Source organism: Strongylocentrotus purpuratus, unplaced genomic scaffold (assembly GCF_000002235.5).
Source record: "Strongylocentrotus purpuratus isolate Spur 01 unplaced genomic scaffold, Spur_5.0 spur5_contig_845, whole genome shotgun sequence".
Lineage (NCBI taxonomy): Eukaryota > Metazoa > Echinodermata > Echinoidea > Camarodonta > Strongylocentrotidae > Strongylocentrotus > Strongylocentrotus purpuratus.
This window is the reverse complement of record NW_022145552.1, coordinates 1,405,505-1,430,361: the sequence shown is the minus strand read 5'-3', so window position 1 is coordinate 1,430,361 and position 24,857 is coordinate 1,405,505. Positions and strand designations below refer to the sequence as shown.

The 24,857-nt window shown below is 35.6% G+C and overlaps 1 protein-coding gene across 1 annotated transcript in view; it reads right to left on the bottom strand.

Annotated features, from left to right (window-relative positions):
• The window catches only part of LOC115918224 (formin-like protein 1), a 62,761-nt gene that overhangs the window by 27,635 nt on the left and 10,269 nt on the right, over positions 1 to 24,857 (bottom strand). Inside the window, exons 2-3 of the mRNA XM_030991274.1 lie at positions 19,639 to 19,694; positions 4,243 to 4,326 (exon numbers count right to left, since the gene is read on the bottom strand). Of these exons, the coding sequence (XP_030847134.1) occupies positions 4,243 to 4,326; positions 19,639 to 19,694 (140 nt within the window). The remainder of the gene's footprint in view (positions 1 to 4,242; positions 4,327 to 19,638; positions 19,695 to 24,857) is intronic.

The window sequence follows — 24,857 nt, the reverse complement described above, 5'->3', positions numbered from 1 at the left end:
GTGCGCCTAAGCACACACTGTAATAGCGTGTATTTTGTGTGTTATTTGCTCATGAGGAAACACACATACATATAACATTAAAAAACTGTTTTAAAAGCGGTTATACACGATGTAATTACTTTAGATTCATATAAAACTTTAGGTTTTATTGCATAAAATCTTTTTCAAAGCAGTAAAACAATTATAAATGTTATTAATTCCCCTAGGTTGAGTTTGTTTACATTATTTTATTCTTACTTAATTTGTTATGACTATAACTAAGAAACAGACAAAAATCTCATTACAATCGATATCTACTAAGTTTTGTATCGATTCAACTAGTATTTAAAATATTTATTACCAAAATAAAAATGGAAAAGGAAATTTATATTAAAAAGAAAAGGAAAACTCTTACGACATCTAACAAAGTGAGACAATTCAACTGAATGATACACGCGTTAGAACTGAAATATGTTTTGTACGAAAAAGAATGGGAGTTTTGAGAAACATTATCAATGAATACAAAAAAGAAAAGAAAAGAGTAACATGCATAGAATGGGTGAGGGAGGGGATGGCAGGGAGGAGTTACCCTCCCCCTATATTCACATATGATTATGACTATGTAAAAATAACAGCGATCATTATTGATATCAATTAAGTGATTAAATGTTTTACTATTAGGAATAAAAGAGGTTTGAGATCTACCAGCTAATTTATTTTTTATTTTTTATCAACCCAAATACAATTAGTAATATGTTGTAATGACATTTTCTACCTTTACTTTTTCGACTGTATTTTAAGGAGTTGTACCTATGTTCCATATTTTTGCAAAATTTAATTTAAAGAAAGAAATTTTACGATTTTATTAATGAAAAAATCCAAATGAGGTCTTCAAATTTAATATTGAATGGTTTTTAATTTTTTACGAGTAATTATTTACAGACCATTAATTAATCTAATTTTGTCACTATATAAACTGACTAAAATTATAAACAAATAAAAATAAGAAATTTGAGAACTATTCTTGAACGATTTTACCTCATATCTGTTTTTAGACTTCATTCAAATGGAGAAAAAAAAAACTATGTAATCGATCACAACTCCATTCTACACTGTCGCTATAAACGATAAACGTTGGAATATTTTTGTTATACTCAATTTATGAAATTTTTATTTAAAAAAACAAAGAAAATGCAATAAATTATCAATAATTCATTGAATCCCCTCCCCCCCCCCCCGGTCCCCAACAGAAAAAAAATCTTCTGTATGCCCATGCCTTGAGCCATAATGCATGATGGCCGTAGAGAGGATTTTTCAATGTTGGGGACCGGGGTAAAATGCAATGAATTATTGATAATTTATTGCATTTTATTGCATTTTATTTTTTTATTTGTGGGAACTGTCCCCTACCCTAGCCCCCGCTGCGTACAGTTATGGTTCAGTGGCACATCAATGGCCTCGTAACTGTGAGGCCCCAGGATCAAAACCGTGTCGATGTGCTATATTAGTGCCCTTTGTGGGGCATTAATCCTCATTACTGTCATTTATGACTTAAAGGCGTAGGTCTCCTAGTTGATAAGCATATTAACATACATATGCTTTAGCAGTCACGCAAAACAAACACTGCAAATTATTATTAAATAAAATCTGAGAACGTATACTATTATCTAGATCTATTAGGAATAAATCATAGTCAATATAATTCCATAAATTGGGGTAAAAAAAATATTCCAACGTTATGAGCGACAGTGTAATTACAAAACTTTATTTTGTTCCTGCATAAACTTCCATTTAAGTTAACATATGTGATTATGATAGTTTCAGCCATCTTTTCTTGTTATGTTATCATATCTTGTCATGTGATCATTGTGATGTTATCTTGAAATTGGAATAAATAAAAAGAAACTTAGCAAAAAAATAAAAATATATATATACATAATCTGTGTGCATTGTTACACAATTTAAATGTAACACAGACGCAACATTTTTTTTAATGGACCTAAGGTACTTTCAACATCCTTGTGTGTCACCTTGTAAATGCGCAAACATTACGATGACATATCAAAGATTCCGGAGGGCAATTCTACGGGTTGTTGGATGTTAACCTTACAATTCGAATTTGGTATAAGAGGTGGTCTTAACAAAGAAAATGCATCAGATATTTAAAAAAAAAAAAAACATTTTTTTCTGATCTGAAAACAAAATATCTACAATTTTTAACGATCTTCTTTAAAATTACTTTCATAAGGTCCATTTATAAAATGTTATGCAAACATTGTATGCAAAGTCTCATGGAAAGAAAAGAAGACCCTCGGATGATCCTTATTTTTCCCCCGGCATCCATTTGAGTCACTTTAAACTTTACTGTTTTTTTCTTCTTCATTTACTGTTTTCCTGAATCTGTCTTTGCCGAATAAGATAATAATCATTTCCATTATTTCATTTTGCAGCATTGTTCTAAATGAAAATATCATAAGGTAGTAGTCTCTCGTTCTCGAACAGACAGCACTCAGTTTTGCTGAAAATCAAGGGCATACATATATTTGTATGAAAAAGTTTCTCACTATTAGATATTATACCTGAGGGTGCAATTCAAATTACTAATACTTGAAATATTTCAGCTTTAACAGTACTCAACCTTTTCTTTATTCAATCATGTTATTCCTTTATTTGTTGATTTATCTATTCAAGCATTGATTCACATACGTATGCATTTGTTTGTTTATTTATTTGCATGTTTACTTCTTTGTTCATTCATTTATTCATCCATTCATGCATCACCCCTACTTAGACAACTTCATTGGCTACCCGTCGAAAAAAAAAGAATAATGTACAAAACCGCACTGTTTGTTTACAAATGTACACATAATGTTGCACCTGAATATTTGTCTTCCTTGTTACAATCTTCTCGTCACTCCACATATAATCTTCGCTCATCTATTTACATTGTAATTAACTGCATTACATTTTCTAGCATATTTTTGTTGAGTTTTAATTCATTGATGTATTTGTTTTGTAAAGCGCTTTGATCAGTTGTAAATTGGATATAGCGCTATAAAAGAAACAATTTATTATCCATTCGTTGACTTTTCGTCTAGTAATCAATTTATTTATTAATAAATGAATTCATTTATTTGTTTGTTCATTCATCTATCATGTATTTACTCATTAAATATTAATATATTTATCTATTTATATATATATATGTATATCTATTTATCTATTTAATTAAATTTAGCTCTTTGAGTACTTGTTATATTTATTAAATCATTAATTCATTAATAATTATTATTATTATATACCTCACTTAAGTAATCCAGCAATCTGATTGGTCGAAATTGCATTCATAAACTTTAACTGTTCCTGTAAAAACAGACCTATTTTCCCAATAACCATGGTTATTGGGAAAATAGGTCAGTCTCCATGGTTACCCCATAGGTTTACATGTTAAAAAATGATTTGAGCGATCGAGGATACCGTACGTGTGCGAAGAATTGGTCGGTAATTTCAATACAATTGAATCTCGATCGATCTTACCGACAATTTTATCTTGCATTGTTGACATGAAGACGAAAATAAACTTCCAAAAACAAAAAAACAACATCTGCCGATAGATCTTGATCTAAGTTCGTGCCAATATGCATTGCAAAAGTAAAAGAAGGGCCCGATTAATGGAGCAGCCGCGAATCATCAATCACGCGAAGCCGTTTTCAATCCATTTTAATGTATATATTAGAGAAAACTGATAAGTATGGTAACATAGCGCGATAGCCGAGCGGTTTAAGACGCTGATTTTAATTACATCACCTTTTGTACGCAAGAGATCGAATCCCATCTTCGACAAAAGTTTTTTTATTTTTTATTTTTTAGTCTATTTCTTTTCGGCATATAAAAGTATTAATGACTGCTTTAATATTCGAGAAATAGTTGTTTTTATACGCTCTCGGGAAGGTTAGAATTGGGCTATTGCCCTCGGCACACCTCGGGGCAATAGCACAATTCTAACCTTCCCTTGAGCGTATAAAAACAACTATTCACCGAGGGCAATAGCCCAATTCTAACCTTCCCGAGAGCGTATAAAAATAACTATTTCTCTCAAAGCAGTCATTAATACTATATTTTTCATCAATTTTATTTTTGTTTATTGTTTGTTAATTCATAATTCATTCATTCATTCATTTACTTATAATAATACATTTATCCATATATTTATATCTACTTGTTCTTTCATGATGTAAAAAAACAGCTGTTACATAGGCCTACCTCATCATTGATGATTCGCCATTTCTCCTCTATGCTGAGGCCATCCATGCGCAGGATCTGATCGGGTCCACTCTGCATGTTGCTCTGTAAAGAAAAAAAAATATATATAAAAAGAACATCGTAATAAATAGAAGTAGGTCTAAAAATGATGATGTTGATGATAATAGGTGTAATAATAAGAACAACAACAGCAACAATACTAACAATTATTTTGATATTAATAATGATAATAATAATGATAACAATGATAATAATAATAACAATGATGATAATGGGAATAATTAAAGGTAAAGACCAGTATTGAAAACGCCCCAATTTCAAAAAATGAAATGAAAGCTCTCATTACCAATCATGTGAAAGAATATGTTTTGACTAATACATGATGATAAAAAATTTGCCGGGAAACCGCCTACTAATTCATATATTTGGTAAATTTGTTTCTCTCATGGTCTGTGAGAGATATAGGGTAGTCCCATATACATCTTTCTGTGTATAGTGCTTGTAACTTTACGAAGAATGGGCCAAATTTCTTATAATTTTGATGATTCCAGAACCTTGCAGATGCTAGATGCTAGATGGTCAACCTTTTCTGATCGATTCCACAACGTTTCTTTCACAATGCAATCGCATGACCATAACTGGTCTTTACCTTTAACTGGCTAATCACGTCTTGATTTTAAGTGTTCATTGTTTGTTTTATCAGTGATTTATTTTATGTTGTATTATGGTTTATTATACATATGAAAAGAAATAAAACATTGCACGAGAAAGGAAAATAGGTGCTAAACCTTCAAAAAGCAAAACAAACGAGAAAAAACTCATCAATGCCCCTCACACCACCTCTCCCCCGGATCCGCAGGTGGTCCCGTCATCGTGTTAAAAAAAATGTAATCAAGATTGTTATCTTTCACATCACCATTGTGTATTTACTAGGGTAAAAGAATTACAACATGAAATTAACAGATTATCGTGTTTATGCTTTGCAGCAAAAACAACTTCTGCATTCTACAGTTTGTCATTTCTTCTCCTCTATAGCCTTGACCTTATATATCTGCGATACATTTCTCAAATTTAATTAACAATGTTTCTCGAGTGATTGCACACGGCGACAAAATCGACCCGACTCTGACGAGGTGACACAGCTCTGATGGATGTGGTGTAGACTTGCACGCCAGGCTTTAAAGGTAAAACCAGTTTTGGAAACGCCTCCATTTTTAAATATGAAATGGAAGCTCTTATTACCAATCATGTGAAAGAATATGTTTTGACTAATTTGCCGGGAAATCGCCTACTAATTGATATATTTGGTAAGTTATTATATCTATCTGGGCTGGATAGATATAGGGTAGTCCCATATACATCTTTCTGTGTACAGTGATTGTAGCTTTACCAAGAATGGGCCAAATTTCTTATCATTTTGATGATTCTAGAACCTTGCAGTACACACCAATACTTATATGCTAGATGATCAACCTTTTCTGATCGATTCCACAACGTTTCTTTTACAATGCAATCGCATGACCAGAACTGGTCTATACCTTTAAGGCCAAGTAAACTGTATTCCTATTGTCTTGTCAGCACTTATCGAAAATGAACGGTTCTATTAAAGTCATTTCATATGTGAAATTTTTCCAGTATATACAAATACTATTGGGTCCATTTCAACACAAATTTTCCGAATTGAAATGTTAATTGCAAATGCACTTCAAAGCCAAATGTAGTGTAAGTGCTTTTCAACGAGACTGAGTCAATTTCTACAATTTTGAAGTTTTCAAAACCTCACGGTAAAGGCTTACATAAATTAATCACCCTTTCCCATTTGCTACGGAAGAGTTTCTTTCTCAATGAAATGATGTGATCAGTACTCAATTTAGCATGGCTATCTTCAAGATCTGTGTAAACAACCCTTCTTTTTTTTCTTCAAATTAAAATAAAGAATAACTACATACGTCATTGGAAACCGACGTCAGAATTGCGGTTGGAGGAAATGGCGGTACCATCTCCTTAACCATCTTGGGTAGTTTGCATCAAAGAGGGCTAACATCATTAAAGATATACCATTTCCAAATACCGTTTTTATCTAGAGAGATTGCAAAGTAGAATGAACCGCTGTGCAAATAATTAATATAATTACCTCTGTTGATTGAAAAAGCAATCATCCAGTATGCTATCTAATAATATTAAGCTTTTTTTTTAGTCGACTGTTATTCAGAGGAGCGTGGATAGGCATACAGCGACATCATACGTAAGTCAAAGGGATAGAAAAGAGGATAGAGAGAGAGAGAGAGAGAGGGAGAGAGAGGCAGAGAGAGAGAGAGCGCGAGAGAGAGAGGCAGAGAGACAGAGAGAGTGAGTGAGAAAGACAGAGAGAGAATGAGAGAGAAGATTGCTATTTACGTCAGACCAACACCAGACTGAACACACATTAAAAAAACGGTCGGTTTGGTGTAGGTCTGGAGTCTGCGTTGAGACGTGACTGAAGGATCAATACACTGAAGTTCAAGCTCATTGCTCAGCCACACCACCCAACTGATAAACACCGACTCCTAACCGATCGCCGCAACACCAGTCGGGTTTTTAAAGGTTATTTGTTTGGTTTGTTGTCGATCTCGTTAGTGTGGCAGATACCTGCGTCACACAACCAAACCGATTCAAGTCGACTCTAAAACCAACGCCAGTTGGGGGGGGGGGGGGTTACTGAATAGTTCTTTCGGTCTGTTCTCGGTTTGGTGTCGGTCTCGTTGGTGTATCTGAGGTTCGAGCTATCAACTGAATGCCACAACAACTACTTTGGAAAAATCAACCCAAGCAAGGCAACGACCAATGTCGGTCACTTTTTTAAAATGTGCGAACAGTTACAATAAGGTATTACGTAATCCTGACACGATGTCTGTGGGAGATGCAGTAGGGTATTGAAATTGCCCTCGAGTTGATTTCGGGAAAATAGGGGCCATCGTATTGACGAAGAATGCTCTGGCGACATTTAGTCCTATATGTTAAAGATCAAGTTCAGTTCTGGTCATGCGATTGCATTGTGAAAGAAAGGGTGTGGAATGGAAGGTTCTGGAGTCATCAAAATCATAGTAAATTTGGCCCAGTCTTGGTAACACGAACTCAAGTTTATCTTTAACTCCAATCAACCATCTGACATGGACGAAAACTATACCTAACGATAACCATAATCCTAACATAAAACTTAATTACAACCCTATTCTACATAAGCTTATATCTTTATCAATCTATATAAATGTCGCCGGAGTACCGATCTGTGGACTATGCGCCGACAGAAACGCCTGGAGATTTAAAAAAAAAATGCCTCGGCAAGTATAGGTCTAAGGATATCGAGCAATGTTCAAATCCTCAAGTTGAAATGTTTTGCTTGCAGTCTGAAGCAAAACTTGAGAGTAAAAATCTTCGTGATTTCAAAATCATGGCACTATACAAATACAAGCTATCTACAGTGCGCGGGTCGTTTTACTGAAAGTTCAATGTAGTTCATTATCAAATTTCGACAGGTTTTTACGATAACAGAAATTTCCGTAAGAAAGGAATATTTCAGACCAAAACCGTTCCAAAATATTGATTTTTCTTCCCCAGATGACGCGCGTTTGATCAACCGTACTTACCCCTTATTACAATCGACGAAATCAGAGGAATTTCATATTTCATAATGGTTTGACGTACTTTCATCAACGTCTACATACACGCAAACCTTTTGTTTTCTTTCTTTAAAGCAGACGCATGTTATGTTAGGGCAAATGTGGCACATCTAATTTGACAGTACATCACCCCCCCCCCCCCCAAAGGGGGAGAGAGATAGAGGGGGAGAAAGAAAGAGTGCGGTAAAGAAAGAGTGAGGGAAAGAAAGAGTGAGGGAAAGAAAGAGTGAGCGAGAGAGAAGCTGGCTATATATACCCAAATCTGCCCATTATCACAATTTTTTTGAATTGCGTCATATTCAAATAGGCGATCCAATGCAAGTATCTGTAAAGTGCCTTTCAGCATTATTATGTTCCTATACGGATAAAATATTGACATGTATTTAACATTTTCATGGGATTATCTAACTTTTATTACGGCAGGTTTCCTCGAACCGTCTTGCCAGGTCCTATGTTCACTCGACAGAATGAAAAAGCCACATAAAGTGGTTATGATTCAGGAACCATTGAAATCTTTTGTCGAGAACCATTATAAACCAATACCTAAACCTATACATTCTCTTCAGACAATAATAAATAAATACGATTTTGAGAGGGTAATATTTCACTCAATGTGTGTGTTTGTCGTAATTCTTGAAACATAGCTGGGAGATCTCCCTGAACATAGTCAAACGTTTTTTCTTGTTCTTTCAAAACCTGAAAGATGGTTGTTGGCAAAGTATTATAACAAAAATAGAATAATAGGCGGCACATTCATGGTTATAACATGTTAAAGCCCCCCCCCCCCCCCAACTCCAGCTACAACGATTTCATGTGCATAATTATGTTTATAAACAAGCTACAACGCTGCCTCTCCTATCATACACAAATGCATTTACGTGTATGCTTCAGTCTACAATAATGTATCCAGGTATAGTATCTCCGTTTATGCTTGAATTTGTGGCTGGGAAAAGGCGCCAAAATTGGCAGGTGGATTGACACATCTCGACTCCGTCGGTTGGGGCGAGAAGATATATTGTTGTGTGATGTGATCAGAGATTTAAAGGCTCTTTGGGGATTAGAGGATAGAAAGGATACCAATATTGTAAAAAAAAAAAAAAGGGAGAGAGAGAGAGAGAGAGAGAGAGATAGAGGGAGTATTACCGAGATGGGAATGTGAGGGAGAGAAAAGGAGATGATAGTTATGAGAGAGATGGAGAGTGGAGGGAGAAGCTATAAGTGAATGAGAGAGAGAAGAGAATGTAAGTGTATGATAGACAGAGAATATGGAAAAATAATGGGAGAAATGGGGAAAGGAAGAAATGTGACAGTCGAATGAAAAAACAATGAGGGAGAGAGAGAGAAAGGGAGAGAAAGATAGAGAGGGAGAGGAGGGGGAACATTTTTAGGAACATATACTGCACCAATATTCATCATTAAGATTATCACATGAGTGTACAAATCAAACTTAAGAACAAATTCATTTAAATGACAAAGTTCACCCATTTGTAAAATATTTCCCCTCAAAATGTTATGCCATTCAACATTCAAAGAGATATTGCAAGGAAAACTATATACACGTATAATAAACATTGAATGACTCCCATCAAGTTCAGCATGCCACTCAGGGTTGTCAACGTATAAATTAAATTAAACGTTTCACTGGGCCTAAAACAATTGCTTTAATAGGGTCTCGTGTTAAGCAAAATAATCAAATCATATACTCAGATAACCTCGCTCTACATGAGAATGATATATTACATGTAGTATCGACAACTGTCTGCACATTACCCACTGTCATGGTATATACATGGACCTCTCCGTTGTATACAGTGAACAACTAAATTATTTATACCCTTACCAATTTTTAAATTTGTTGTATAATGTGAAAATTGTATTCATCTCGATTTATGTTTCTCGATATGTGACGTATTCAAAGCTTACATCTATACATTAACAAAGGACCCAATTCAACCGGTCCTCTTATCATTTAACACAAAAACATCAAATTTACACGGGGTATGATTAATTAATTAATTAATTTATTTTTAATCTTTTAATGTAGTTGTTAACTGTAGGTATACGGTATAAATCACCAATGCTGCAAAAGGCAAAGTAACCAACATAATATACACGCTATAAAGCTATAGCAACTTCATCTGTAATACCGTACTGTGTATTCAGCCTGCAAAACGAGAAAGCTCCAAATTCTATGTCAATATTTTTCCTTCAACTTGAGATATTACAAACATACATACAAGTCTTGATTATTTTTGAAATTCGTAATAGAGATGTTTGTTTCTCAAGAATATATCAGCATCGTAATTCAACTGATGCTTTTCTTGATTTTCTTGACATATTCCTGGTCTAACTTCATTAATTAATGACACTTTTGTATTTTCAAACCTTAGCAGTGAGATATATTGGGGTTTAATTACAAAAAAACGCACTGGTTCTCAACATTTAACTACGGAAAAGAAAAAACACACATCTACACCCAATATCATCGAAGGATATTTAATTCATGTACGCGTATACTTACTCTGCTTCGAGATTTAAACATGATGCTTCTTTCCTCTTTAAGTCCCAGCTGATCCGTATAAGATAGTGGTATAAGAAATAGAAATGTACAAATACCCTAGCGATGCATAGGTATTACATCACAATATACAGGTCAATACACATTGAGAAGATATTCAACTCCTATAGCTCCATCATAACATCGTTTCTCTCTCTCCACGAAACAATTCAGTCCTCTTGCTGCAGAAAAGCAGAACGATATCTTCCCGGAGTACGCGGTTTTCCCCTCGAGACCAGTGATGTACATGCGATGCGATTCCTTCTATAGAGATGGAAATGATTAAGATGCATACCTCGCAAGAAAAATGAAGTAACCTCTACGTCACAATAGATCCTCAGAAGAGAAGATGTCTCCTTAAAGCTGATGCCTAGAGAAGATCTGAAACGCAGTAGCAATCGAAATGCACACGGATGCTTTCTCCTTGAACCGCTGATGCATCCGGCTTCCTGTAATGTTGTATGAGCTCTAATATGAGAAAAGACAGCGCACCTTTGTACAATAATGCGCGTCCGTCTTATAACATATCCTTTCTTCAACATCAGAGGATGCTTCGGAAAGGCCAGTTTAGGCTGCTTCAGTGGTCATCTTTTCAAGAAATTATGTGTGGTTATTGAGGATCTAAAGGGCATGAAATTCAACAGCGTCGTTGCCAAGGCCCTAGTGAACAATCACTAAGCCTAATATACTCAGTATTAAACCATACCTGTGCATTTTCTAATCATTGAAGGTATATCGGTTGGACGCGCCTTCGTTGATTAATTAAAAATGATATTCATTTCACAAATTAATTGAGACAGTGGAGCGAGGCCTCTGAAATTCGCTTCCCCTGTAGATACTACTTGGCAATTCCAAGGGATTTTTATTGAAATATCCAGGGTACAATTTATCTTCATCATTGGTTTAATGGTTTTAATTTTGATTGAGTTTTTGTCCATTGATGTGTGATTTGAACTGGCATACCCATACGTCCACTTTGGAGCTGCATGTATAACTATATAATTTAAGAATGTATGCAATATCTAATTAATTTTGATGGACGATATTAAACATAACTTGTATGGTATCATATCAATCATTATCAAACTTGTCGTTACATCATTGTCATAAAGTGAGAAAGGAATGACTTTGAAGTCTGAATAAATATATTGAATTTTCATGCGGTTAGCTTCGCGTAATATATTAACCCCTACAAACAATGATAGTCGACAACATTTTCATTGTTTCCGCTACCAGTTAAAGTCGAAGGTGATTCCGTTACCAGCTTTCATTCCCCTTTCTATTGTCCGTAATGAAAGCAGTAATGGCACTTAGACTATTCCTCCTTTTCCCCACCTGAGAAGCATTCCACCCTTTTTTATATCATTTTTCGGATACGCCACTGCTTCGTAGGAAGATTCAATATATCATATTTACATTGTCGTTAGGCTATTGTATCAGATAAGACCTTAAATGCTTTCTGATTTTTTGCCTTGTAAACAGAATGCACACAATACTGACACGCATTTCTACAACCAGGGAGTTGGAACTCCTTGCTACAACCTTTCTTTTTTCATGGCAAACCCTTCTTTTCACCCTCTTGTAATTCAAACCTTACTGCGAGACATACGAAAATAGAGACATGTCAATAGTAATACTTTTGACTGCACACGTGACCTAACGATACCTTCGATAGTTCATTCACTGTGATTTGATCGTGTTAGAGAATGTTGGAGGACTTTTCTCCTGCCCCTCTAAAGTCATTTAATCCTCACACGTTCCAATTCTACTCTAACTGCTCAATTCATGTCGTTGTCTCGTCTCTATCCCCTTTTACACGTTTTAGGGTATACGTCACAGAATTGGAGAAGGCCATAAAATAGAGATGTATGGTTTTGTTCTATGTTGTATGGCTTGATCGGCTAATAGGTATTTCCTTGTTCATTACAGATTAAATTAAGGGCAAGTTTTCAGAACGATTAATTACAGATAAAGCAGCCAAGGAATTAAGCGAGGAACTATCTGCTTACAAATATTGTATTAACATTCTTTCTATCTTATTTCCTCGCTACATTCAAGTATAAGCCTTTCATCCTCTTTTAAAAAATGAATGTCTTATAATGCTTGACCTATTCTGATATGATGCAGGAGCGGTTCTAAAATATTTTTTATTTGGGGAGGGGGCTTTGGGGGCTTCTTGAAATTTTCTTCATTTTGCCTCATGGATACTTATTTTGTTGGGGCGGGGGTTCTTGAAGACTTAGGGGAGGGGTTTGACCAGCAGAAGCTTCTAGAACCCCTTCTGATGACCTGCATGTTACTCTAATACTGTAGATGGAACCGTGGCCTAGAAAGTGATGGCCTTTCTTGTGTGTATAGAATTATGTTTGCTATATAGAGGATTTGGGAGTTAAAATCCCTTTCAGCACCTTTCAGCCCCCCCCCCCCCCCCAGGGTAAAGGTCACTCCCAGGTGCCTGGTTAATTTACAATGACAAATCCAAAAGATACAGTCAAACCCGCCTACTCTTTGAATGTTGAACAAATAGGTAAAAGAATATGATATGGAAATCAAACGGAATTTGATGACATTATAATCATGCTGATGTTGCAAAAACATAAAAGAAATATCATTGTGAAGAGATCACCTAAGGCAAATTGCACATTGAAATAATATATCTTAGATATGCTTGCTACAAACAAGTGATTTACCTGGTTCAGTGCGTATGTTAAACGTGATGGTGACACATACACACAAACAAAATTACTAATATAGCAGACATACTCAGGGAAAGAAACAAATAATGTCTCGACGAGCACCGGGTGACGACCAATAACCTCGATGAAAAATGGCAGAGTAATGTCACCATTTACAGACCACCTTCTGAAATTTGCACGTGATTTGGTGAAGCCGCTTGCCACCAAAACGCATTAACCTGCTGCTGGCAGTCGGACCAAAACACCAATATCCACTGCATCCAAATGATCAAATCACGAAATTAAATTTCCGGACTCGAGTCGTGAAGTAAACCAATTTTATTTGAGCACACTCACAAATCTGCCACCTTACTTTAGGGAAATGCGAAATGACATATAACCTAGAGAATATAGATTGATATACACGTACGTCTACAGTAGACAACTCGCTCTCTGGTAGTTCTTGGGATTTCAGCGTGCATTCAATGCTAAGTGCGAGAAAATCAGTCTCGGAGTGTTGGGGAGCTCAATGCGAGTTTGTTGACATAAATTTGTTTGATTTCTGTGTTTGCCCATCCTGCGGCACTCTCACCTCAGTATTTCTTTGCATTTCGTTTCATAGTTTGTTTTTCTTCTGTGCCGTGATTCAAACCCACACGTGGGCTGTTTACTGACCTCGTGTCGGATTAGGATTGACCCCTTTTCTCCCGATTCTCATTTTCACCATAATAAAAGAGAAAATACATGTATGGGTTCTATTATATTACAGACGCGCAAAAGACCTTAGTAAAAAAAGAATTTCGAAAAATTCATTTCAATAGTCTTGTCTATCACGTTTAGAAGTGTGTGAACATTATAAATGAAATGTCATACTTAATCCTAATACAATTTCTAAGGCATAAAAACAAGTTAATTGAAATATTTTATTTAAAAAAACTATTGCTATCGTATTAGACGTGCAAAAGACCAAAGCTCCCAGAGACTTTCGAAAGTTGATTTCGATAGCCTTGTCTCTCACTTTTGGAAATGGGCGAACATTACAATGAAACATTATGTATTACCAAATGATTTTAAAGAGATAAACAATAGACTATTGAAAATGCCCTTTTTTATTTCTCGAAGGTCTTTGCGATCGTTGTTATACACCACGCGCGCAATGATGGTCTAATACAGCGGACACCCTAACAGGCGCCACTTTTTCATCGGTAACAGTGGGCGTATGATATTAGCTCCACGGTCAATACCCTACAAAACCGGTTCCATGAACATGAACATCAACTAAACGTAATAGCAACACTAACCTTATTTTCAGTAAAGAATTAGACCTGGGGGGGGGGGGGGTGTTTCACAAAGATCCTAAGTCGAACTTAACTCTAAGTTGGACTCAACAATTATGGAAAGCCGTTACCATCTTTGAAAATATTTTGTAGAAGTTATTTTAAAAGGCACATCATGTTGATTCAAATCATTCATAGTTTGTTTCCATGGAGATTACATGTTCTTGATGTGGAATTTATGAAAAGTCTAAAATACTTTGATATTTGCTTTTGAATATATTTTATTTTAAGGCTACAAATGGCTCTCCATAATGTTTAAGTCAAACTTAGAGATAAGTTCGACTTGGGATCTTTGTGAAACACCCTCCAGGTCAATAGTCGATACATTTGTATGTTATACAAAACTCACCTAATTCCTAACTCCAAGCCTTAACCATTATATTTACCTAACCCTAACCTTAAGTATAACCATTAAACTAACCTAAAGGTTAAAGGTTCGGTAACCCCTACGCAACATATTTGAAGTAACAATAAATCCAGGGTCACTTGTTACGGGAGCACCGAATATCTGTTCATCGTCAAACATAATAACCATAATCTTATGTCTATCAAAGTTTCATTCGAATAATTATTGTCACTTTACCTTTGCCTATTTCTCTAGACAGATGTCAGACAATACTGCATTCAAACAAATAAATGAGTAGATTGGTGTTAGAATTTAGCCACTTCAATAAAAAGTAAACAACGCCGGTCCAGTATTTGTTATATTCGTCAGCCAACCACGCCCATAACCGCCTACCACTGTCGTACACCCCTAATCTAGGCTCATATAGCAAGGGTGCGGACCACTCCTTCTCTTCAAACATGTTAATAAAATGGGTATTTCCTTACCGCAAAAATAATGTCTGGTCACCTGTCACCACATAAAACACACAAAGTGTATGCGTGGAATATTTGATGTGCTTTGAATAATATATACCCTAATCGTCAATCTAAATGCAGTTGTAAGTAATATACATTATACCAACGTCTAATAACAGTAGAATTAAATTGACGGCAAAGCCTTTCAAAAGTACCTTCATAAGTTGACATTTAAATCAGGCAGATAGTTATTACATTTATTTGAAACCTTAATATTTATTAGTTGAAATAATAATAATAAATAAAAATAAGTACTGATTAACATTTGAATAGCGCTTAATTTATCTATTGTTTCTAAGCGCTTTACATACTTGATGTACTACAATTAATTGGAGAAAACTAACAAAATAAACTGATAATAGGAATAAACATATAGAAATGCAAATGTATGACAAACATATAAAGTGGATTGTACATAGACAAAACTACAAATTAAAAACTATATAAATATAGGAAAACAATTTTGGCACCTCTATATCTTAAATTTAGTATTTTAAATACATTTATTCCATAAAACTGAAGGTTTTCATTCAAAGTTCGGATGGGCATGGATGAAAATAGGTTCGTAATCCTACAGTTTTACGGAATCCAAGCTACGATATAAAGTCCAATGATACAGGGAGGATGGGGAGGGGGGGGGGGGGTGGCGCAAATCTGCCGAGCCGTCTGTAACGTAACAAGGTTAAAGAGGAATATTGCATAAATCTTTTTTTCCAGTTTACTATGCCGAGACTCGCCCGTCTCGACCGAAAGGTTAATTAAAGGTTATGATGAAAGACTGTATTGTCATAATCATAAGCTAGACTATAGTCATGATAATACGCCAGACAAGAATAACAGTATTATTGTGACGTCAGGTGACTTAGCATGCAATTTAAAGCAAGGCAGTATATATAAGCATGTTAATATATTTAGTGTCTTATTACCATTATGATTGTTTTTTTTTCTTTCTTTGGTTTAGTAACTTTAGTAAATTTCAAATGTGATTCCCCCAAATTAAAATCAGCTATTCTCCATTTGTGTAAATTCATAATTCAAAGTGTAAAACCACACACTGCTGCAGCTAGGTATCGTAATGAGAAAATTAACTTTCAAATAGAGGTTTCTTAATCTTGAGCTTCACATATCTTTACATATACAAGCTCTGTTTGCGCAAAGTCGGTCAGTTTTCATGGTGTTGGTTGTACACATTGACATACATACATACATTCTTAAACAACTAAAATGCTAATTCGCCATTTAAAAGGGACTGAATAGAGATGAACACTTTCTCAAACAGTCAGATTAACACTTTGAACATGCTGGATCAAACAAAAGGTTAAATCGTTCCTCGACCCTTTTAAATGGTGATTACCATTTTAGTTTTTAGAGTTAACTGATTGGCTTCATAGGATGAAAACAGGTTTCCTGGATAAGACGTTAGGATATGTTTTCGTTGAACCCCTGACCTCTGACCTTCACCGATTTTAATGAAAACTTCAGCTGCATGGTTTAAGACGAAAACTTCAGCTGTATAACCTACAGGTTTTATTATCGATTTGATAGGGCAGTGGAATTTATGCCATGACTCAGTATTAAGAGTGGAACGCCCTATGGTCAAAGTTGAATATTCTTGGGGGTTTAACGCCTCACACAAATTGTTGCTAATGTTAGGTGCTTTTTGTTCGTCTAATATTAATAAACCTTTCACATCTTTAATACCAAATAAAAATACACAATACGCACAAACAAACTAACAAACAACATGAACACGAGGAAAATATAGATAACATGGGCACCCGTGGGTTGTTATGAAGAGACGTGACACCCCACCCCAATTAAAAATGATAACATACTTCAGCAAAGTGACAGTTTCGTTTTTCTTGTTCCATCTCAGTCTCTCTATCTTGAACTCGAACAACTTAACTTTGTCTTCTTCTTCTTCGTTCCTAACAAAGCATGTAAAGTTTTAAATGTTCTTTTACCACGTTTACACTATTTCCTGTAAAAAAAATGACACAATCACAATAACAAAACGGTCCACAACGTTGTCCCAGAGCAAAGGCTTGCATCCTTGAATACCCTTGCACTATTCACCTTATTGATCGAAGGTCTATTAGGGTGTGAGCGTCTTTTGTTTCCAGAAAGTGTGCATTGTTAACCACCGATTACTGCGAGTTCGAATCCGTGATTCAGATTCAAACGAACAAAAAACATGCATTGAATCGAATCCCAAGATCAATAGAATACAAGGAACGAGGTCAATACATTGCTAGTTGATAGTGAGGTACAATAGATGAGGATATTCAAGAACATACGAGAAGGAAAGGGAATGCGAAAAGTCCATGTACACTCTTCAAAGGGCTCCACAGTCATATATATGCGCACCTTTTGATTATTAAAGGGGGTATGTGATGGGCATTTAAGGACCTGTATGTGAATGCACACTACCCTGTTTATAAATTTATAATGGGGGAGAGACGGGGGCGCTGATTAAAAAGAAATGGGAGGGGGTGGCATGAACATTGGATTCTTGCTTGTTAATAGCGAGCACTGGATATCAGTAGAGCCTGATAGACTAAATACCAAAATTATGTCATTAGGTAATGTTGTTAAGAGAGTTACATGTACAATGGGAGTAGGAGGGCACTGATTAAAACAAATAATTGACATATGCACACTGAAATCTTGTGGGTGTTGAGCCCTGGATATCAGCCTCATAGACTAAAGATAAGATGAGAAATTTAGTTGCCGGTAATTATGCTGTCTGTATTACGTTTACAGAGTGTTCAAGTAAAAAAAAATTACAATATTTACATAGGTTTAAGTCAACAACTTAATAAAACTAAAACATGAACTCTTAATCCAATTATACAAAGTCCGATGTAATGGTTGTTAAGATACAATGTTCTATTGTTTAATACCTGTACATTTCAACTGGATAACGAAGGAAAAAAGCACAAAACTCTTCGTTATTTCGGACAATACAAATACGAAAGTTTAAACAAAGCATTGATTCTCTTGCTTTAGTCCCTTAATTTAGACTCGAATATAATGATTTATTCATTTGTCTGTATGTCCATTCTTCTGTTCTTATTTGTTCAGCTCTCTAACTTCATTCAGCGTGAAATGGGATGATACTTGACATGGAGGGACAAAAGGTCCCAACTTCCTTTATCTCCAACATTACAGCCACTCGGTTCTAAAATAGATGACAAGTTAAACTTTGTACTACAGACCCATACAAAGTCCGAATAAACGAGTGACGTAAACGATTGAGTACATGGACAGTGTATACATTCCACACTCAATATTTAACTCCATGCATTGAGATGCCATTTAATATTTGATTGTGAACTGGTTCTATATTTAAAGAGCGATTCGCATTGCCGAACCTCGAGTGTAAACAATGCGTCTCCAATTTCTTTTTTTTATCCATCACGAATCTCCTTACTGTAGGAGGAACATGTACACAATGGCTGAAAGGGGTTCCCCGGCGAGCAAAGAAGTTGGTAAATAATTATATAAGGGGGCATTCAATGCTCCTTTTTGTTGGATTATGAGTCGAAATTTGCTAGAGATTTCGCATGTCATCGTATGTTTAAGATAGCACGTAGAGATGAAGATACCGAGTGACCTTGCTCACGCAAAAGAAAAAAAAAGGGGGGGGGGGTAAACATTAAACAAAACTCTGTACTTCTTCCTTTTTTTTGTTTTAACTCCCCCTTCGAAATCATCGCTTGTTAAACTGCCCTGCTTCCTCCCTCAATTTTACTTTTATATACGCTTTACCAGTAGGCCCTATTTAATATTATTCATTCACAAAGTAGGAAGTCTCTTTATTTTTTTTTTATTTTTTTTTACCCGAGGCTGACTGCTTAGAATACATGTGTGTGCTTGACAGTAAGCAACCAGGGGACAGATGGCTTGAAGTCCTCTCCGAGGGACTGCAGATTAATGCCTTACCATATGGGCACTAGCGCATCTACTTGGTTTCGAGCCAAGGACCTCCCGGTTACGAGACAACTTCTCTACATTTGAGCCATCGCGCCTCAGTTCTTGTATTCTTTTCATTCATTTGTAGGGGAGGGGAGGGGGGGGGGGTAGGGTATGTGGACTTTATTTTCCTATTAAAAAAAAATTAAGTTTCTCTTTGTCCTGCTGCAAATACTTTGATCTGAGTTTCCTCTTTCAGAAGTAACATAACTGCCGTGTATATCATTACAGTTTACGAGACACGTTCCTATACCAACACTCCATATAATTTCATTTGGATATTATAATGCATGGTATGGACTGTTTGTGGAATTAATTTACAGTGATCTTACCTTCAGCCGTGTAAACCGACGCTCTATAACCTCTGGCCTGGGTTGAGGCCGTATATCTGTGAATTTAAACAAAAGTGAAACAAAGATTAATCACAAAAAAAGAAGAAACATTAAGAAGAAGAATACAATAAATATGGTGAGTTACAAATTGTTGCCAATAAAACAAAAATACACAATGAAAATGACCTTTCAAATTCGAACGATGAATTCCAAAAGAATCGCACTTTCCTGTGGCAGCTAGCTACCCCCAAAATATTTTTTACCAATATATTTATGTGTTTCATGACCAGATGAAATTTGGAACACTGCCTTGTGAATGAGGAGAAGATGTGATTGTAATGGATGGGGGTGAGAAAACATAAGGTGGGCTGTATATACAGGAGATTGGGTAATATTAGCACAGACTTTACCCTCAGTCTACAATCAAGGACAACCATCTGCTAAGACATTACATGATTAATCAATGAAAGTGAACCACGCCCGGATTGTTTCACCCTGGAGAACTGCCCTAGGACAATTACCCTATTGAGGTATAACTAATAAAAATAAAGTAATCTTGTCATGAAGATGTTCCCTCTGTTAAAGGGACGCAAAGCAATATTTTGTTTAAAATCAATAATATTTCAACAAGTCTTCATTACAGAAAACTATCTAATTAATCGTTTTGAAAATACGAATGAATATGAATGAATATTATTGTTTCTATTTCATTCACTTCACCATTTTCATATTTTGCTTCAATCGGCTCTACAATGGAAGAGTTAATTAATCACACTCCATTTACAGTGTAAATTTGCACATTTCTCGAGCAAACCTGGAAACGCCTAATTTTAGGAGTACACGCAGAGAAAATGTCACAAAACGTATGACATTATGCATGCAAAACTGGATCCAGAGATTGATATGTTTACAGTGGAAATATGTCTGTCGCAGGCTACTGACGTCACAGCCCGGCATCGAGGTGTGAATTAACAATTTGCTCAGTCGTTGAGTTATGCTTATAAATCTCGGGGATTAATGAAATACATAAACATTCACAACACATTATTTTTTCTCTATCAAAGCTAAATTCGCAAGACTAAGCAACTGACACCACTTCAATTTGATGCACTTACAATGATAATCAGACAGTTTTCGTGACAACTTCGAAGTCCCTTTTGATAACATAAGCTTGCTAAAGGCATTCAGGCTCTAAAAATAGCCAGATTATTGTGAGCGAATTATTCACTTTAAATAATTAAGACACGAGAGTGTGGAAACAACTAAACCTCAGTCACACCGACTCTCGGCGATTCTCAGGGTAATGTAATATTTCGTTCGATTTGTTGTCGATCTCGATGGTGTGAATGGCTGTTGTTAAACAAAGATCAGAAATGGGTGCACTGTTATTGCGGTGAGAAATGGGTTAGAATAAAAAGCAAGAGAACAAGAGTACCAAGTGAGGGAGGGTGGGATGGGAACGTTTTATTTTTGCGTTTGCTTTTCCTCTTTCTTTTCTTCTTTTATTTATTCTTTGAAGTTCCTTTTTTTTCCTCTCTCTCTCTCTTTTAATGTTGCCATTATTTTGACGGGGATGTGCACTGTACTCCTGTACACATCTACTCAAAATAGACACGATATATCAAAACCTCTTTGCTGAGGTTAAGAAATCACAGCCATGTAATTAGACTAACTAGATTAACTTCTGATTGAAGTGCATTGCAAATAACAACGGATAACCAGGTATAAACCCCACACCTACCATACATTAGTAAAGGTAAACAACATTGCCAGCCGAGGCTGTGAATTTTCGGATTTAATTTATGTTTGTAGAATTGTAGTTGCCATCTGTCAATACAGTTGAAGGCCATACTGATGTTTACTGTTATAAGTTGTGGAATAAAGTGAAATTCATCGAAAATTCGTCTTCCCCAAGTTTTTGTCGGTTTGGTGTTATCACTGAATCCACTGTTTAAATTTTTTAGAATCAAGTCCTGAATTGTTTCTTCCCAGAACAAGGCTAGTGTAAGTTTGGAAGGTAAAGGTCATTTAGAATATTTTTTCTAGGTTGTTGTAGGTTTTTTTTTTTTTTTTTTTTTTTTTTTTTTTGGGGGGGGGGGGGGGGGGGGGTTGGGGGTGCAAACCTGGGCATGACTTCATTTTTAAATTAACATCACCCATATGGATGCATGCAACCCATGCATGTATGCCTTTGGTGCAATACAAATGGAGATCAACATCAGACACCTGTGACAACCAACATGTATACCATTTTAGTACTCCAATAAAAAGCATAATTCTGTATAGTGTACATGCTTCCACCAAGCATCTAGACCAAGAACTAGATAGTTTATTCCTCAGCACGACATCCTGACTTATGGATCCTGCTGAGTATCGTCGTAGAAGTAGAAGTAATGCAAATTCATACAATAATTTTGGTAGACAGTTAAAACAGATCGCATGCACGTACCCCCCTCCTCGATCTCGCTCCCTCTCTATCTCTCCGAGTCAGCCTATATATCTGTATTTACATATCTCTCTTAAATGTTAAATGCAATTTAATGACAATTGTGCGATTTACAATGTACGATGTGCTGTTACATCACCATCAGCATTACTACACGTATGGACATCATTGCACGGTGTTGCACTACAGTATGATTGGAGCACAATTACACCTGTTGCATGTACTATAGTGACCCCTTACATACATGCCCTAGCTTACCTCTTACGCCTGCCCACACCAATGTCCTGAATTAGCTCTACCAGAAGGAACTATCCAAGGAGAAAGCGACGATGAACCATGCAGGAAATAATGCAGCATTGCTAAAAGCGTTGTCACATATCCTCTCAGGCGCCATATAATTAAAATATACATACACGACACTAGCGTATGGAAGTCAATAGCCATCAATACATGTTGAAATCTGTTGAATGCAATTATACAGTGCTTTTCCAGCGTGAACTCATGGTCGACGGCACTCGAAGTCATGCACAATGGAAATGAATTGAAGGAATTTAAAAGAGGAATAAGAATAGGTAAACAAACAATTTACACGCTGGATATCTTACCATTTGCTTTTTTTCTTCAACGATGAGCTGAAGGAGTCAACTACATGCCTCATTAAGCAGTTTGTATATGAGGTCGCGAGCCAATGTGACATAAGCAACATTATAGAGACGGGAGAAAGAACTCGAGACAGAGAGAAACAGAGAGAGAGAGAGAGAAAGAGAGAGAGATGGGGAAGAGAGAGAGAGAGAGAGAGAGACAGAGACAGACAGACATACACAGAGAGATATAGAAAGAGAGAGAGACAGAGAGAAAGACAGACAGACACAGAGAGAGATAGATAGAAAGAGAGAGAGAGAAAGACACATAGAGAGAGAGTAAGACAGAAATGAAAAGAGAGAGAGAGGGAGAGAGAGAGATGAAAAGCTGCGCCAAAATCGCTTCGAATAGATTCCATACGCATTAGAAATTTTTCTAGAAATTCTATTACTAGGTACGTTCACGTTGTATGTCTTATTGTTATAACTGATGGGTGGAAATCGGTTTAGTTGAAGGGGAAATGAAAAGGTTACAGGTCCTTTTTTGTGTGATTGACGTAATAAAAATACCGAAAGGAATTCCGGAAAGGGGTAAAGCCCATATAGGTGTGGTGGGGCTAGAATAATTGTGTATCGTGTATTACCCCCCCCCCCCATTCTTATAATGTTAACAATAACATGGTTTTCAATGACAAAAGTATGGTATCACTGATGTATTATTAGTACTATTGCAATTTTCTGTAATTATTACGCAAAAATGTAGTCAAATTATAATTTATTTTACTTCTGCTATAGTTATGGTTGAAAGATACCAGTGTCTTGTCGCATCAAATATTTTGTTATTATGTTACAGTAATTGATTTATTGACGGCACCTCGAATTCTATAAATCAAATTGACATTGTTATAATTATTATAATTAGTAGTAGTAGTAGTAGTAGTAGTAGTAGTAGTAGTAGTTGTTGACGTATTAGTATTAGTAGTAGTAGTTGTTGTAATATTGTCATTGTTATTATAAATATTACTATTATTATTTGTATTATTGTTATTATTATCATCATTATTAGCATCATCGTTGTTATCATTATTATAATTATTATCATCATTATTATAATTATTATTATCATCCTTATTATTGTTATTCATATTAATATTAGTATTATCATTATTATGATTATGATTATTATTATAATTCTGTTGAAACCTCTGTATTTTAGTGCACTATTAGCTGTATTAAAAACAAAAGTTGTAATAAACTTGTGTCAGTTGTTTTCTGTAAGCCTATATATATAAAGAGTTCATCAATGTAGATAACAAACCCACGTCAATTCAATCTTTTGATACATGCGTTTTTATTTGTGTGGCCTTGAAATATATGCATGACACGGTACGGCACATCTATTCATGTAGAAGATTTTAACAACATTAAATGCATGTATTTGTATAATGGATAAATTATTGTTAATGTTTGCTTACAACCTTAATGGCCGAGGTGGTATAATTTAGATTGTTCTGATAGTTGTATGAGAGGTAAATTTGATAATGACTATAACGGTGATGACGAAGGTGAATATGATATTGATACTAATGACAATAGAGTCATATGACTATGCTTTTGTATGTGACGACGATAATAATAATAATGATAGTGGGTTCTTGTACAGCGCTCATGTCTGTCAGACTTGACACTCCTAGCGCTCCGCAATGATGATAATTATGTTGATTTTTATATTAAGAGGATAAAGGTGAATATTATGAATAAAATGGCGTAATGGCGATTGTGTTAGTATTACTTTCACGTATGTGTACATAATGCACCACAAACATGCTCGAGGTGTCTCTAAGTAAGTTTGTTCATTATCATCAATCATAACCATGCCTATATCCATTAACGTCAAATCCTCTCCCATTCAACCGAGGCTAATTATTATCATTATAATGATAATCACAAGCGTTGAGTAACGTTCACAATAACCTTTAACAGAGTCTACCCGCGCAGTACTTTTCCCCATTATCAACAAAAATCGAATTGATATTGATCAAGTTCATTATCTTCCAGGAATTTAGCCTTCATTACAGACCTTCGCGGATTACTCATGCCACGGAGGTGTAAGTTTCCCGCGCGTAATGTATGTGGAATATTTTACACACAATATATACCAGACACTGCTTTCGTTACTGTTTGTATATAAT